General features: G+C 36.2%; 1 protein-coding gene across 2 annotated transcripts in view; it reads left to right on the top strand.

Moving 5' to 3' along the window:
* Nucleotides 1-18,890, top strand: part of SRGAP3 (SLIT-ROBO Rho GTPase activating protein 3) — a 105,342-nt gene that overhangs the window by 30,075 nt on the left and 56,377 nt on the right. For both annotated transcript variants that reach the window (XR_009153157.1, XM_058166536.1), the window contains exons 4-5: nt 6,419-6,604; nt 12,628-12,756. Coding sequence is in view for 1 of the 2 variants with exons in the window: in XM_058166536.1 (XP_058022519.1) it covers nt 6,419-6,604; nt 12,628-12,756 (315 nt within the window). In the remaining variant the exon portion in view is untranslated. The remainder of the gene's footprint in view (nt 1-6,418; nt 6,605-12,627; nt 12,757-18,890) is intronic.

Here is an 18,890-nt window from a genome sequence, read left to right as displayed (position 1 = left end):
TTCTTTCTTTCTTTCTTTCTTTCTTTCTTTCTTTCTTTCTTTCTTTCTTTCTTTCTTTCTTTCTTTGAATTTATATCCCGCCCTTCTCTGAAGACTCAGGGTGGCTTACACTGTGTTAAGCAATAGTCTTCATCCATTTGTATATTATATACAAAGTCAACTTATTGCCCCCAACAATCTGGGTCCTCATTTTACCTACCTTATAAAGGATGGAAGGCTGAGTCAACCTTGGGCCTGGTGGGACTTGAACTTGCAGTAATTGCAAGCAGCTGTGTTAATAACAGACAGACTTAGTCTGCTGAGCCACCAGAGGCCCCTTTTGTCAGCATTAGTATGTAGCTATTCAAAACTAGGTTTCTCAGGGTGGCTTATAACACAGGTAGTCCTCAACTTGTGACCATAATTGAGCCCAAAATTTATGTCGCTAAGTGAGAAATTTGTGAAATGAGTTTTGCCCCATTTTACAACTTTTCTTGCCACGCCTTAAATGAATCACTGTAACTGTTAAATTAGTAACATGGTTTTTCAGTGAATCTGGTTTCCTCTTTGACTTCACTTGTCAGAAGGTCTCAAAAGAGGATCACAAGACTCCGGAACCATCTGCAACCATCATACATATGAGTCAGTCGTCAAGCCCCTGAGCCACTGTGTCCCTCAATAAAAATAGATAAAATGACTATTAAAACTATACCTATAGCTCTCGCAGGAAAATAATAATTGTGTGGATTGGAGAACAATAAATTCAAACAATAAATTCAAACAATAAATAAACACTACTGTATGCGCATACTTTATAAGACACTGCAATAATGTAATAGATTATAATTCAAATCAACTTTCTAATCCAGTGTTTCTTGTCAACTTGAAAATGTGTGGACTTCAACTCCCAGAATTTCCCAGCCATCTCTCTCTGACTGGAGAGTTCTGCAAGTTGAAGCCCATACATTTTCAAGTTGACAAGATTCAGAAACACTGGTCTAATCTAAAATGAAAAGACCCCAGAGCAGAATCCAAATGTCAGCTAAGGCATATCCAGCCAAGCCTTTTAGAACATCGATTGAATTCCAGCTGACAAGTGAGTAGAAAGTTACATAACATGAGGTGCTCTAAGCCAAAGATGTCCTGTTTTGGTGGTTTTGTGGGGGTTTTTTTGTGAAGGATTCTGCCAAAAGCTACTGCAGCATAAAAAAAAATGCACTTTGTGTGCAGTTATTTAAAAATGGTCACCGTTTGTATTCTTTCTTTAATTTTATTGTATTCCCGATTGTCTTGTCTACTGTGTGGAATACATTAATAATCTTGATATCCGCTGCTGTTGTTTTGAAAATAAAGCTTGTTAAGTATGTGAAAAGGCTAATGAGCCTTATAAACTTTGCTGCAAAAATAGTAGGAAATTATGCCTCTCCATAATGAAATTATGTAGTTTCTAATTCAATTTGAGAAAAAACATTTTGGGAAGATTGATTTACTCCCTACGTTTACCCCAAAATAATGGATTCAGGAATCATATGTATTCTGAGGATCATGGATAAATTAATGCTCTTCTGAGGCTTTAAAGATTAAATCTATTACTTCCAAGCAACTTTGGATAGCAGCCAGGGAAGATGATGCCATATTCCCTATAATACTGACATTACGTAGCCCGTACAGTCTTAATTAATAACTTTGTGAGTGCCATTTTTTAAAGGGAAGTTTCTGGTTGACCAAGGCAATTTCACATAAAGTGTATCACAGTTGAATAATGCGAGTGTCTGAATGTCTAGACTAGTCTTACATCTACTTTTCTCATTTGTACTCATTTGTACTTATTGTGCATCATTTGTACTTATTGTGCATCACCAATATTAGAGTTTGCAGCAATCCAACAAATAAAGAAATAATTCAGCAGGATTATGTGTAAAAGAAACTTCTTTATATACAGTAATATAAAGCATGATGCATGTATACAATGCCCATGCAGGAGAAGGCAGAACTAGAACTCAGAATCCAGAAGCACAGAATTTATATAATCACAAAAGCAATAATGCAAGGACAAGCCAACTCTTTTATACATAACAGCAAGCTAAACCACAGCCAGGCTCTGAGCCGTCTGAGTTACCAAACAGTCTCCATTGACTGACCTGTTACCATGTCTATTCCAATTCATGAACTCTCATACACTGACAATCAAGACTCGTGTGACACACAAAATGTGCAAAATAAATAAATATAATTATTTTTTAAGCCTGTGAGTTACTGGTTTGTTAATAATGTTTTATTCTGGAGTTCTTACAAATAGCAAATATCTATGTGGAACAAAGTCCACATAAAAGATGGTGAACTTCTTCCCAAATGTGTACAGAGGGGACCTATAATAGATTGAAAAAGTGCAACCTTTGTATTTGTGTTATGTATTTGAAAGGTACCAAAGCTCAAGAAGATATAGGTTCTTCCTAGACAATACATTTACAGCTGTTTAGACAAAAACAGGAAACTCTTTATATTTGTCATCTACTTTTTAGTTGTTAAATCAGAGGCAAAGATGGCTGGAGGGTGTATGCATGTGTATTGCTGACACTGCTGGAGAGTGGAGCATGTTAGAGAAGGAGATAAAGTGTATCAGTTTGTCTAAAGAAGACTTATCCAAGAAGAAAACAACATTGGACAGCAAGGACGAGAGCTAAATTATTATGGGACTGACACAAATAGGCAGAGTCAGCCGAGAGCTATGTGCAAGGAAAGGAGAATCAGTCTACAATCTGAGATAAATTGAGGTGAACTATACTTCCAAGTGACTCACCCTTATATAATGTTCAGGAGAAATTGGTCTTCAGTGGCATGAATAGATAGACTAAGACTATGATGTCTTAGACTAAGACTGTGAAAATGAGAGAAAAGATTAAAAAGTCATTTCCCAGAATTAAAGCTGTAGAGTCAGAAATAAAAGCAGAGGTTACATATTATTTGAACTCAGTTCATCAAGCTAAGGGAAACATTGAAAACTCTGTAAATAAAGTAGTAGGCTTATAGGGAGATAATGTGGTGTGTAGATTAAATTCATTATAAAAATATGATATAAGTTTTTATCTTTGTGAAATTTAAGCACTTCGTGTTCATCTGTGGAGCAATAAATGGCATTTTTTAAAAGATGAAATCTGTACCTATTCATCTATCCTGCTTGGACGAGAACAATTCAGATGGAACCTGTGACAAGGCACATTAATGATACTTTTTAATTGTTTATATAAAAAAGCTCAAGAAGATATAGGTTCTTCCTAGACAATACATTTACAGCTGTTTAGACAAAAACAGGAAACTCTTTATATTTGTCATCTACTTTTTAGTTGTTAAATCAGAGGCAAAGATGGCTGGAGGGTGTATGCATGTGTATTGCTGACACTGCTGGAGAGTGGAGCATGTTAGAGAAGGAGATAAAGTGTATCAGTTTGTCTAAAGAAGACTTATCCAAGAAGAAAACAACATTGGACAGCAAGGACGAGAGCTAAATTATTATGGGACTGACACAAATAGGCAGAGTCAGCCGAGAGCTATGTGCAAGGAAAGGAGAATCAGTCTACAATCTGAGATAAATTGAGGTGAACTATACTTCCAAGTGACTCACCCTTATATAATGTTCAGGAGAAATTGGTCTTCAGTGGCATGAATAGATAGACTAAGACTATGTAAAGAGTACTGTGAAAATGAGAGAAAAGATTAAAAAGTCATTTCCCAGAATTAAAGCTGTAGAGTCAGAAATAAAAGCAGAGGTTACATATTATTTGAACTCAGTTCATCAAGCTAAGGGAAACATTGAAAACTCTGTAAATAAAGTAGTAGGCTTATAGGGAGATAATGTGGTGTGTAGATTAAATTCATTATAAAAATATGATATAAGTTTTTATCTTTGTGAAATTTAAGCACTTCGTGTTCATCTGTGGAGCAATAAATGGCATTTTTTAAAAGATGAAATCTGTACCTATTCATCTATCCTGCTTGGACGAGAACAATTCAGATGGAACCTGTGACAAGGCACATTAATGATACTTTTTAATTGTTTATATAAAAAAAAGGTTAATAATGATAGGCACTAAACTGATTTAAAGTATTAGTATTGCTCCTTACCCATGACCTACCTTTCTAAATTATTTTCCTGCAGTTTTAAACCAGGCTTGTCAGAGAATGTAAGTTTATCATGTGAATAAAGGGTCAGTATACTTGGTGATGACTTTTGATAAAACCAGATTTTGCAAGGACTAAATGACTGAAGATAATAATCTCTGCAGTCTACATGTCAGGGTTGCAATCAATATTTGCACATTAGCATTTAACAAAAATAATTGGAGGATAGATTGCACAGATAGCTGGATCCTTATTTGTGTTTAAAAAATCATAGTTATGGAAGGTTCATTGAAGAAGGCTGAAAAACTTTATTTAAAAAATTTATAATACCAAACCTTTAATAACAGCGGGACAAAGAAACATTATTATGCTATTAAATGGGATAGCAATCTGGATCAGGATTTTTCTTGTTTTTATAGATTTAACTGTATCTATAATTTCCTTTAGCCACTTGTTCATGTGAAATCTTAGGAAGTGCTGTTTTCTATAAAAATGATTAATTTTACTCAATTATATTGAACTCAGTATTATAAAATCAAGGGTATTTTTTAAAAAAGCTGATTTATTGAGTCAGAATAGTTAAATACTTTATCCTTGATGTCTTTAATAGTAGAGATAATGGTTAGTAATTTACCATGTCTTTGATCTCACTTGCTAAATCTTTGCTTTATAGGGCTATTCTGTTTCAAGTATAAAAGAGAATTAAGTTCCTGTTTAATATTCATAAAAGCATATAATTCTGATGTACTTTGCCTTGCATGTATACTCAAAATTTTCTTAACATTTTGCCCACATTCTTGTTTAATTTTCTGAATTTACTTTCCATGAACATAAGCAGTTAGCTGTATATATTTAAACAAGTAAGCAATTCACAGAATGCCTATTTATAAGGGAAAAATAGTCTCCCAGTTGTTTTATCTATTTTAGAAAAAGATCCTTTATGAATAATATATTTAAATACCTTATAAAAGAATGGGATTGTTTTTATAGTAACTGAAATATATGTGTGTGTATGTGTAGGTGTATATGTATATAGGTCTTTGGTTGTTCGGGTTTTCTCCCGTGTAAAATTGGAAATGTCTTGGCAACGTTTCGACGAAGTCTCATTCGTCATCTTCAGGCTTCAGCTTCGTGCTTCTGGGAGCAATGTGTGATCGCAGCTGTTTCTTCCTTTTAACTGCTAGTGGGGGTTTGAACTGATTGGGTGGGAGCTTGGCTGTGCTCTGATTGGATGGAGGTTTTTTTGTGCTCTGATTGGCTGGGGGTGTGTCCTGTTTGGGTGGGGGCTTGGTTGTGCTCAATTTAGTCTGTGTTGCAGGGGGATTTGAGCTGGTGAGCTGCATAGCTGTTGTTTGGCTTTGTGGTGGTGCTACATCTTCATAGTGGGTGTCAGTCTGCTGCATGTATGGATTGGAGGGGTTTGAAATGGCTAATGTTGCAGCTGCGGTCTGGCTTCTGGTCCTTGGTCGTGCTTCATGATCAGTGTGGGTTTGGGTCTGCTTTCTGGGTGGATGTGCGGTGGTGACATCCTGTGTGGACCTCATGAGTGTGGGTCTGGTGTCATTCCTCGTGTTAGGGACTCGTTTGTCAATAAGGGCGGGTTTCCAAATGGCTGGTAGGCGGGAGGTATCAAAAAAACCTCCATCCAATCAGAGCACAGCCAAGCTCCCACCCAATCAGTTCAAACCCCCACTAGCAGTTAAAAGGAAGAAACAGCTGCGATCACACATTGCTCCCAGAAGCACGAAGCTGAAGCCTGAAGATGACGAATGAGACTTCGTCGAAACGTTGCCAAGACATTTCCAATTTTACACGGGAGAAAACCCGAACAACCAAAGACCTACATACAAACACCCGTGAAAACCTCAGAAAACAAGTATATGTATATGTGTATATATATATACATACTCACACACAATGAACACTGTATAGTACATATGTTAGTGATGAGTAATGCCTATATTATATTTATTAATTCATCCAAGTAATACTCAGGGTAGCAGAAAAAATCATCCAGACAAGAACTACTTTGATGTGGAACTGAAGAAAAGACATGTTTCTGTTGTGAAAGATTTAAAATTCATCACATCCACCAAATTAAAACCCAGTGTAAAAGTTTGCAGTATTTTTCATGTATGAGAGTTAGGTTCAGGTTGAGCAGTATTCCAGACTAATAAGGGATTTAGAATCTCTTATTTCTTGTACCATCACGGATTCTGAACACTTTACTGTGTTAGCTAGCCACAATTAATGCACCTCCATTAACTTTTGAATGAAAGACACATTCCATGTGCCAACGGTTGTTCTTTCCTCATCTTAGGTGATGAAGACCTATCACATGTATCATGCTGAGAGCATCAGTGCTGAAAGCAAGCTGAAGGAAGCGGAGAAGCAGGAAGAAAAGCAGTTCAACAAAGCAGGGGACATCAGTGTGAACCTGCTGCGACATGAAGATAGGCCTCAGCGCCGCAGCTCCGTTAAGAAGATTGAGAAGATGAAGGAAAAGGTGAGTAGGATGACATGCTGATGCAAATGAACAGAGGAATATATTGTTAGGATGTGGCTGAGTATCAAATATTTGTAGTTCTGATCTCACCCATTTCACTATTGATCTTGGATGATGATGATCTCCTGTAGACACATAAATTAAAGGAGACTAATAAAGTGTGGTGTCCAGTGCATTATGGACTATATTGCAGTGGTTGGACAAACATTATGTGAATATATAATACAATGTTCTACAATACAGTAGATGTAAAATTCTGTATAAATCCTTAATTTTATTGAATAAATTGCACACTGCCCTGAGAAAGATGGATGGTCAAGAAGTGTGAAAAACAAACAAACAAACAAATACAATTAATCAGATTATCATAAACTGCATGTAATTGACCACAGGCAGCAAAGTGTCTAGAACAGCCAGTGTAACACAATGGTTAAGATGTTAGCTTGCTATTGCAGGAAGACAAATTCAGGTCTCCTTTTGGTCATGAACATTTATTGTGTGGCTTTGCACTATTTTTCCCCTCTCTATCAGTTTAACTAATCTCACAGGGTTTGGGAGACATAAAATTAGAGGTAGGTTTATTTTGTGCTTTTCAAGGAAAGCTTGGATATAAATCTAACAAATAATAATAACAAGTGCTTGTTGGTTCTAGGGACCTTGGCCTAAGAAGAACCTTAAAAGCTGTTTTGCTTCTGTTGGATTTTTTTTTTTTGCTTTTATCTCTCTCTCTGAAGGTTTTCTCCCTGACAGGTTGTTCTTTTCAACTCTCCTTAACGGTTCAGCACATCAGGCCTTGATGAGGTAATGTACCCCTCTCTGTGGAAATGCTCCACAATTTACCCCCAGGCTCTCCTTCCTGTTGAATGGTGCCTGCCTGACTCAAAGCTCCAGCTACCTGCTGTCTTTCTGGCACTTTTCCACAGCTAACAGGCAGTAAAGAGAGCAGCTAATATATCGCAGTCTCAAGATCTTAAGTGAAAATGCACGGAAGAATTCAGGCAGGCAGGCAACATTCCAGCAATACAGATTTAGTCAGAGTAACAGATGTGCAGTTGACCATTTTTTTAAAAAAATCATGAGCCTTGGACTTGAGGGGCATTCTCAGTTTGGAAACTATTTTTCCCTACTAGCTAGATGTGAGAAATATTTCAACTATTGCCTAACTACTACATCCTTGCCTCTCCAACCAAAGGGATAGGAAACGCCATATGTTAAAGTGCACTTTCCCTCCCATGTTGCCAACCACAGTTAACCTTGAGAGAGCCACTGATTGTCTTTCAAGACTGAAGAGCAAAAGAAGAATCATGTGCTGGGTTGTGGAGCATGCATGGCCATATGCTGCATTCTAAGTGTCAATTAGAAAATTTTCTTGGAATTATGGGCTTTCAGCTAAGGCTGGATTCTCCTTGGATCTTCCATCTCTAATGAAGGTTCTCCCTGCTCTCCACATACAGTAAAAGCTTCATCCCTACAAATGGTGGAGAAGTGGGATAGTCAATACAATATTCTGTTCAATATTATAATTCCTTGAAATTAAGATTAGAGACAGATCTGCAGAACTGTCATAATGTAAATGCTGTCAAAAGTATCAAGAAGGTTGAAATTTCATGGTCAAGCTACTTCTTTATTGTGACCATAAAAGAAGTGGCTGGATATTTTAGTCAGTCTTCATAAAGATGAATTTGGGACATTTTTTTAAGTTTAGATGTCTTTCTGAGAGCAGTGTGGTGGCCTAGTGGTGAAGACACTAGCCTCCCAGTCATAAGGTTAAGAGTTCAATCCTACTAGCGGCAGATGTTTCTCTCTCAGAGTGCAAAGAGAAAATATCTGCTGCAAACTCCACATAGGCATCAGGAAGGGTATCTGGCCAGTAAACACTCAGCTCCATTCCGTCGCCCTGAGTCTACCCCAAATTAAGAGATTACAGGTAAAAAGAAAAAGAAAAATCAGATGTCTTTGTGGCAATGACATTGTAGACAAAATAATGATTTAAGGCTTATAATAATCTGCTACTATGTCTAATAAATTATAATTCACAATGTTTTCCCTTTAAATCCGGTATATTAGCAATAAAGAAGAAATATCCTTGGAAAATCTTAGAGTTACAAAAAACTATTTTAAAGGATTACAGCTATCTTCACACTGAAAAATAAAACAGGATTTTAAAATGCCCTTGCATTTAAAGGGCATTTGAAATGCAAGGACACTACATATAAATAATCTATATATGTAGCTTGCTTCCTTCTTTTTAATGTTGATATTTACTTTACTGGGCTTAAATGCTGCTGGAACTGATATTGATTCTGAGCAGCTTGTTCACCCAATATCTGTAATTAAAGTTAAAGCAACAGAGTAACAATTTCACTAATAACAAAAATAACTACCTACATTTATATCATAATTAAAATGTCCTTAAATAAACACCTTACTGCAAGAGAGAGCAGACTCATAACATAACCTCTTCCAAAGTGGATTGATAATGAAAACAGGAAAAGTTGCTTACCATCAATGTGCTATCTGAACCAGTAATTTTTCTACCATGATTAGAAGTCAACTAGTTGGAGAAAACTGCCTTTGGGCCAATGTGTGAGAGTCTAAGCTGGGGTTCTGAATTAAGTTTGTTCTGTATCGTGATCTGCATGTTGCTCTGTAACAGTCTCCCTCATGTTGATGCCTACAAAATGGGTTGGAACTCCTCAGTGCCTTGTGATATTTGGAATTCCAATTTCCAATTTCTCTGCAAAACATCCAATTAGAATAAGCAGTTCTGGGGTGAGCTGTTCTGGGGTGCCCTCTTGCTAATGGCCAATCACAGTGAAAAGGTCATGTCTATATGCAGAGGAAAGGATCCTTTTTTCCCCCTACAGCTGTCTGCCTAGTCTTCCCTAAAGAGAATAGGGAAATGTTGGTCAGATAGCTTTGCATATCCTGAATAAGAATAATGTTTGTAAATGTTTTCCTATCTTAAAATTTCCTGCAAGTACCCCCAAAAACAAAAACCTACCATTGAAAAAGCAGATTGGATTACAGAAATAATATTCTATACTATTCTATTCTATTCTATTCTATTCTATTCTATTCTATTCTATTCTATTCTATTCTACTCCACTCCCACTCCCACTCCCATTCCCACTCCCACTCCCACTCCGAATCATTCTATTTGTAATGGTAGATCCTTTGCCCTGCTAATTAATTGTTCCAATAGATCCCTTTATCTCTACAAATGTCACTCTGGACAGAAATATTGAAGCTAGATATTCAAAATATTTGTATTTCTTCTTAAAGTAAAGTATTCTTAAAGTGTTCTTAAAATAAAGTAAAATCAAATAAAGTCATAGACACACACACACAATATAGTGTGTGGTCAAGTAAAATCAAATAAAGTTATAGAAAGTTATATATATAGAGAGAATATATATACATACATACATACATATATATACATACACATGCACAATATATATACACTCAATTGCAATGTCTATATAGTCAGTATCATTTTGAACAAAATAGTATCCTTCTTTTGTTACATTTTATATCATTTATTCAAATATCCCAAATGAGAACTAAACTAGTTAATTATATAGTGATAGAAGATCTAGTAACCGCCTGTCTAGTACTGCAGTTTTCTTGTCAAGTTTTTTTTTAAGTGATTTGCCTCCTTCCTAGGGAAGAGAGAGGGTGACAAGGCTTTGTGTCTAAAGTGGGAATAGAACTCAGTCTTCCAATTTCTAGCCTGACGATGTAACCTAGAATACGATGTATTCTAAACTCTCTCTCTCTCTCCCCTCCCCCCCCCCAGGACTTTCATTCCCTTAATTGAAGTTATACTTGCTGGCAATAAATTTTGATTTAATGAACAGTATTATGGTATCATTATGTGCTAACTAATTTATGAGAAGAGTAGAATGTATTTTTTTTAGAAGAGCCACTGATAAACCACTTATTTAGTGGCATCACATAGATGGTATCTGATGTTTGGACTTACATAGATTGCAGCAACTTCTTTCATCCAGTTATCAACTTACATTTAATAGCACTATAATAGTTCCCAAAGCAGCATTTTTGGGTGTCATTTTACAATGGCAAAAAAGAAAAAAGATGCTAGAATGTTCTTTAAAGAAATATGTATATTGACAGTTACCTAAATTGGAACTTCTGCTTTGTTTATCGCGTTAACAAAAGCATCGTGTATTGCTTAAAAATGAGAATCAAATGTATTTATATTAACTTAAGTGAACTAACACAATAAAGGAAATATTGGGTCTAAAACCCTTTTCAAACAACTGAATTTTTATCTGATTCTAGAAGGCCTAAGTGGTAGATCATATAAAACATCATTCACATCAGTTATTGCAAACCTCCTGGATATAAAACCATCATTGATCTATGTACTCAATTCAGAAATAATGTGCTGTAATGATTTAAAATTAATATAGTTGTACAACTTTTTAATTATGGGAATTACTATCTCTTGGATGTAAATGTCACAGCTACAGAAATAAAATCATATCCTGACCACCTGGATCTGAGGAGTTGAGATTTAAATGCTCAATCGATTGATACTACGTGGCTTTTACTGGGGGATAAATCTGATTTCTTAGCAGAATTAGCATGCCGCAATTCACATTTTTACAACTTACTGTCTCAGCCAGAAGGAGAGTGGCTGCTGAAACATGTTGCTATTACTTTTTTATTTGTTCCTGATTAAACATTTTCGTTCTTTATCTATAACTCCCTTCCAATCTGCATTAATTGTTTTCTTCCTGTTCATTTTATTCTTAATAATGATTTATTTATGTTTTATTTTTCTTTATATTTTGGTGGTTGTCTTTTCACATTAATGCCTACATCATGTTAAGCCATAGTTGCAGTTAGGAGGAGCAGTAGCAAATCATGGTTTCAAATTGAGTGGTTTACTACCTGAAAACAAACAATAATATAGTATGAGGTGTGAACTCAGACATACTATTGGGTGGCACTAAATGTTTAGGATATTTCCACAAATAATATCTTATTTACCTTTCCATTTGGGTATGTAATTTTTATCTTTGTGTCTACCTGTCTGCTTCTGAATTCTGAGACATTGTTAATCTTAAACTTGCTGCTCATTGCAGATTTAATAAACAAATATTTCTTTCTCAACTTTCAGCAACATAAATTAAACAAAGTTAGCATTTGGATGTTAGCAAAGCTGTTGTTTGATGACTCTGCCATGCTCTACTCTAAGACTGTTTTTCAGTTACTCTAATTGGTTTTTCATGTACCATGTTTGCTATGAATTATGGTCCAGAGATCTAAAGCAGAAAACCTACATTGCCATATGGCTATTTACATAAATTTCAATTCACATACACGGATGATTATTCATTGAATGTTTGAATATGGCTTCAGAAGGAAGCAGATGATATACACAGTGGTGTACTATGCTGGATGCTGTATCTGAACTCTGCAGAAAAAAAGTCTTGGCTATATTTGAATTCTAAAACAGCTTGAACCCTTGCTTACTACTTGATGTGGGGACGGGACTGCTAAACATTTCTTGATGTGGTGAGAAATGTTCAAGCTGTATTTTATATACATTGTACAAAAATTGAAACCTGCCTGTCAGGTGGTTAATTCTACAGGAAATATTCAGAAGAAATAGCAGTTGTAAATTATCCTGTGTTCCCCCCGCCTTTAAATTGTAACTAGCATATCAGTACAGAGTGCTTCTCTTTAAAAATTCATAGAGCATAAAGCCATCAATGGCTACCAGTCATTATGGCTATATATAACCTCAAGATCGGGGATGGCATGGCATCAAGAAACCACAGCAGAAAGGAGTTGTTATTCCCACGTCTTGATTGGCGGCTTCCCTCTGACCTGTGGTTGGCCACAGAATGCTGGACTAGATATGCTGCAGTTTGATCTAATGGGATATTTTTATGTTCAAAGAGCCTGAATTTTGGGGTGGGGTGGGAGAAATACAAGGACTGGGAAACTGAATACATTTTGTATGAATCTTCTGTTTTATTTTTCAGAGGCAAGCAAAATATTCTGAAAACAAGCTCAAGTGCACTAAAGCTAGAAATGATTATCTGCTGAACCTAGCAGCCACAAATGCAGCAGTCAGTAAATACTACATCCATGATGTTTCCGATCTAATTGATGTGAGTACCAAATTGATTCTCTTTTACAGTAATGTCATTCACCTTTCCAATGAAAATGGTTCCATTCTAGACTGTGGACATGCAGTGATACGGTCTTAATTTATGACCAATTGCTAATGTATTCAGCATGCAGGACCTATTTGTCTATGAAGTCATATCTTGATGTTTTCCTCTCTTCCAGTGGTTTCTTAAAAGCAATGGAAGTAGAAAGACATGCAGGGTTTTTCAGCTGCTGATGAATTTAAAGGGGGTCATAGATGCTTGGAGTTGAACAGTTCTATGTTCATTTATACATTTTATTTATTAAAATATTTTATACTGGCTATGCCCCCCTTTTTTTCAATTGATTACAGTGAAGTGAGAGAGCAATATAAGCCAAGACAGATGAAGACTGAATTCAGCACATATAAATGCTGTCAGGCAAGAACAGAGAGAAGTGATAATAATGTCCTAGCAAAACTGGTGGTGATAATTGTTATGTATTGGAAGAAAGATAAAAGAGTAGAAGTTTTAAAGTAGGGCTGATAAGATAGACACTTACAGGAGATAAGAAAGATAACCGTTACTCCTAATGCCAGGTACTATTTCTTAACTCTGTAGATCAAACTTTGTGGATCAAACTCCACAAAACTACCAAAAAATTCTTAGAATCTACAGTGAAAAATAAGATACGAGTTGTTTCATTGATTGTTGGAGAGTCAGGACCTCTGGATTTTGTGCCTCTAAAACCCTTTATTTTGTAGCTCATTGAAAGTCTGCAGATAGCTCAGAATTAGAGCACTATACACGTTCATGCTTTGGTTTGATCAGGCATTTCAAATAAGATTTCTGCCAACTTTAAACATGCACTGAATCCAATTATAGCTCGCAACAAGGGTTATCATCTTGCTGGTGAAATACAAATTGGACTTTAGATAAACACAAGTCATTAAAAAGTAATAAAAACAATGATCTTTAATCCCAAATCTTTGCAGTGTTTTAAATGGCTGAAAATTAATTTCCTTTAATTATTCCTCTAAATCATATTAGTTGTATCATTGAATGTTATGCATCATCAAGTCTTTTATGATTCTTATCAGCCACATACTTTGACATCCTCCAAGATGATCTGTTCCCACCCTAGCTCTTTAGGTTTCTCAGTAGTGTACCAATTGTCATTTTAATTGACACTGTTCACCTCACTGCTGGTCAAATGCTCCTTCCTTCCTTCCTTCCTTCCTTCCTTCCTTCCTTCCTTCCTTCCTTCCTTCCTTCCTTCCTTCCTTCCTTCCTTCCTTCCTTCCTTCCTTCCTTCCCAATATTATGGATTTCTCAAAGGAGCTGGGTCTTCACATTCTGAGTCCAGAAGCCAGCAGAAGTCTTTTCTTATCTGTAAAGGAAATTTCCTTTAGGGTCCTAACCCAAGCCATATGTGATTCACTATAAGTAAATGTGACTAATTATATGTGATTTGCTTGCATAAACAATGTTATTAAGTTTGTGTACCTTGCATACATCTTAATCAGCCTTCCATCCTTCCAAGTTTGGTAAAATGAGGACCCAGATTGTTGGGGACAATATGCTGACTCTGTAAACTGCTTAGAGAGGGCTGTAAAAGCATTGTGAAGCGGTATATCATTCTTAAGTGCTATTGCTGTTAATTTCAGCTTTCCTGAAGAAAAGGCACTTCGGCCTGTTTTTTCACATATGAATAATGTGTGTCAGAACAACATTATACACAGTGTCACAATATGTTAATATAAGAAATATTTCATACCATAGGTCAGCAGCACTCTACCTTTTGGGCACCAGGGACTGGTTCCATGGAGAGAGGTTTTTCCGTGGACCAGAGGGGGTGTGGTTTCATGTGCTGCCTGCATCCCGCGGATGGGGCTTCACTGGTTTGCGGAGCCTGGTTTCTAGCATTCTGCTGACTGATGTCCGTCCACAGACCAAGGGTTGGGGACCCTTTCCTTACATAGTCAATAAGAACTTCTACTACTTATATTATCAATTTATGTATCTCAGCATTTTTGACTCTGTATATTGCAGTGGAATGAGTTGCTTTGATCACTTCAGACAACAGTTGAGAGTTATGTCTTACACAGCAGGTGAGGGTCATCTTTTAATATTACCCACATGAACATTACTTTACAAAAATTAAGAATTAATAATATATTGCTTCTAAAATGCAGAACCTTAACAAACCAATGGGGTTATAATAATCCATTTGAACCTAACACTATGCCCCATTTCTACTGAGAATGTTTGAAGCTGCTATCAGAAAAGAGGCTTAGGAGTCAGCTTCTTCTTACATTTATAAGGAAAATGATTTTTCACAAGTTCTGCTCCACTCCACATGAACACACTGTTTAGTCAGGCAAACAGAAAGGACCCACCCACCATTGTTTGTTGTCCATTTGTAAAATTAGACATAAATATAGTCTTAGTGGCTACAATGAGCAAAAGTACCTGGTTCAGCTAAAAAGATCCGCATGAATCATAAGAAAAACAAACAAAATGGGTGTAAAATAGAGATGCTCTATGCATCCAGAAGTCACAGTGAATACAAGAAGGGAAATCTCTGTAAACTTTCAGTACTCGGTTTGTCCTTGCCCCCCTAAAAGGCAAGGAGCTACTTATAATTTCATAGCATGTATATTTCAAATTACAAATGATGGATGTAGATTAGCTTTTCCCCTACCCGCTGCTGCCCTAATGTCTTGGGTTTTAATTCCCATAATCCATAGCCAGTGTGATATATATTCCCTATTAACATTACAACAGGCTTTAAAAACAGAGCTTGGAATACTGGTGAGCAATACAAATCACAGGAGCACATGCACAAACGTTTAGATAGGTGACTTATCAGCTCAATTCAGACATCATGCTTAATTATAGTTTGTGCTACCCATAATCGAAGTGAGCTATGAGATTGGACACACTGCAGAGTACCTTTTTTTTGCCTCTGAATCCAAAGCTTGATACGAAAGGCACTTAGATTTTAATTTATACCTGGTCCTGCTATTACTTTTTGGGTACAACCAGCAGCACATCATTGAAAAGGTGAATCAGCCTGCACATACCTACTCTGACAATAGTCTACAGAGAAGACTGTGTGCTAGATGGAAACAGTGCATTAACAGAATGTATTTCATTGTACATTGTTTATTAAAGACACCTTTACTTTCAGGGTTGTTTAGATAAAGTCAAAGCCTGGCAGATTAGATTGGTAAAGGATGGATGGATAAATAAATAGCTAAGTTCATGGGAAATTATTTTCTTTCTGTAGAGTCAGTGCATCCCAGAACTTCGGATGAAAAGAATTGTACATGTGCATGAAGCCAAGAGGAAAAATCCTTCCTAGGGGAAATTGTTGTCCAGAGCTATTCTTTTTTTCAATTGATTGAATGTTGCAGGTCTCAAAAAGCAACATGTTTTTTGAGTGTAACAGAGGAGCATGTAATATTCAGCTCTGTTTTAGACCGATGGAGAAATCAACATGAATCTTACCCTGTCCTCAATTTACGACCTTAATTGAGTCCAAAATTTATGTTGCTAAGTGAGAAATTTGTTAAGTGAGGTTTGGCTCATTTTATGACTTTTCTTGTCCCATTTGTTAAGTGAATCATTGCAGTTGTTAAATTAGTAACACGGTTGTTAAGTGAATCTGTCTTCCCCATGGACTTTGCTTGTCAGAAGGTTGCAAAAGTTGATCACATGACTCCGGGATAGCACAACCGTCATAAATATGTGTCAGTTGCCAAGCACCCGAATTTTAATCACATGACTATGGGGATATTTCATAAGTGTGAAAAATGGTCATAAGTCACTATTTTCAGTGCTGTTTTAACTTTGAACGGTCACTAAACAAACTTGTTAGTCGAGGACTACCTGTATTAATACACAAAATTGAAATAAAAGTAACAATGGATTCAAACTATCAAAATTGGTCCTGTGTTGGTATATAATAAAAACTGTGACAAGATTAATTAAACTCAAAACATGGGGTGTGTATCAGCTTTTTGTCCCAAGTTTAATATTTAAAGGTTCAGAAGACAACTGCTAGCTAAATGACCATCTTATGTTATGTTATTTTCTTCACTTTATAAACAGCTATATTTATGTCTCCCACGCTCATTTGAAAAATTTGGCATTTAGTTTGTGGCTTTGAAAATTACTCAACGCAGACATTTGTGTGGCTGAAAGAGTCTCTTTTGATGTGGGGAGTTTAGTCTACTTTGGTCTTGGCTGTAAAGTGATACCTTTTAAATTAGGTACTGCAGGTCTTGAGGCCTTCTCAGATCGGAAGTATGTGGTTAGTGGTGCTATCGCTATTTTCAACTGTGGTAATGCAGGCTAAATTTGGTGGAAATGAAGGGTTGGGGCCTCTACAAACATACAAGAGGGAAAGAAGGCTAATCCATGAATGCAAATGAAAAGTCTTTGAAGCCAAGAGGAAAAATCCTTCCTAGGGGAAATTGTTGTCCAGAGCTATTCTTTTTTTCAATTGATTGAATGTTGCAGGTCTCAAAAAACAACATGTTTTTTGAGTGTAACAGAGGAGCATGTAATATTCAGCTCTGTTTTAGACCGATGGAGAAATCAACATGAATCTTACCCTGTCCTCAATTTACGACCTTAATTGAGTCCAAAATTTATGTTGCTAAGTGAGAAATTTGTTAAGTGAGGTTTGGCTCATTTTATTTTATTTTATTTTATTTTTGTTTACATTTATATCCCGCCCTTCTCCGAAGACTCAGGGCGGCTTACAGTGTGTAAGGCAATAGTCTCATTCTATTTGTATATTTACAAAGTCAACTTATTGCCCCCCCAACAATCTGGGTACCGTCATAAATATGTGTCAGTTGCCAAGCACCCGAATTTTAATCACATGACTATGGGGATACTTCATAAGTGTGAAAAATGGTCATAAGTCACTATTTTCAGTGCTGTTTTAACTTTGAACGGTCACTAAACAAACTGTTGTTAGTCGAGGACTACCTGTATTAATACACAAAATTGAAATAAAAGTAACAATGGATTCAAACTATCAAAATTGGTCCTGTGTTTGGTATATAATAAAAACTGTGACAAGATTAATTAAACTCAAAACATGGGGTGTGTATCAGCTTTTTGTCCCAAGTTTAATATTTAAAGGTTCAGAAGACAACTGCTAGCTAAATGACCATCTTATTTTCTTCACTTTATAAACAGCTATATTTATGTCTCCCACGCTCATTTGAAAAATTTGGCATTTAGTTTGTGGCTTTGAAAATTACTCAACGCAGACATTTGTGTGGCTGAAAGAGTCTCTTTTGATGTGGGGAGTTTAGTCTACTTTGGTCTTGGCTGTAAAGTGATACCTTTTAAATTAGGTACTGCAGGTCTTGAGGCCTTCTCAGATCGGAAGTATGTGGTTAGTGGTGCTATCGCTATTTTCAACTGTGGTAATGCAGGCTAAATTTGGTGGAAATGAAGGGTTGGGGCCTCTACAAACATACAAGAGGGAAAGAAGGCTAATCCATGAATGCAAATGAAAAGTCTTTGAAGCCCAGAGATCTATTAAACTCAGGAGGAGTTTGTAAAAACCCAGATATATTTTTTTCTAACTGTATTTCTCTAATAAAACTACCTGTTGTTTGTTTGTAAAATTGTTCTATTTCCCAGTGTAAAATATCAGAAGACCCTGTCATGTAGTGCCTAGGAAACAATTAACATTATAGCAATTGTTCTTGTTACATGTCATGTTTCCTGCCGCTTATCTTATGGGCAAAATGAATGGCTGGCTGGCTGGCTGAATGAATGAATAAATAAATAAATAAATAAAGTTGTAACAATGTTATGACTGACTGTGTATTTTACAGAGACCACTATAGTCTCTGGAATTCTGGAAGTTGCTGGCTACAGAAGAGTTGCAGTAGATCATTCTGGTTGATAGAAATACTTAATCAAATGCTAATTCTTGCACTTTGGAGTTGCAATGAGGCATAAGATCAGATAAATCAATTCTCATTTCTACTGCAGTAATTTTGGAATTTTATTGAAGATTCAGTCAGATGAGAAAGTGGACATTAATCCTGTCCATTTCTAGTCTACAAAAGTACTTATATTGCATGGTTGATCTGATACCTTTAGATGTCTTTCCTTTGTTA

This window comes from Ahaetulla prasina, chromosome 2 (assembly GCF_028640845.1).
Source record: "Ahaetulla prasina isolate Xishuangbanna chromosome 2, ASM2864084v1, whole genome shotgun sequence".
NCBI classification, from domain to species: Eukaryota; Metazoa; Chordata; class Lepidosauria; order Squamata; family Colubridae; genus Ahaetulla; species Ahaetulla prasina.
Note: the sequence above shows the minus strand (reverse complement) of the source record. Positions and strands in the feature narration are given on the sequence as shown.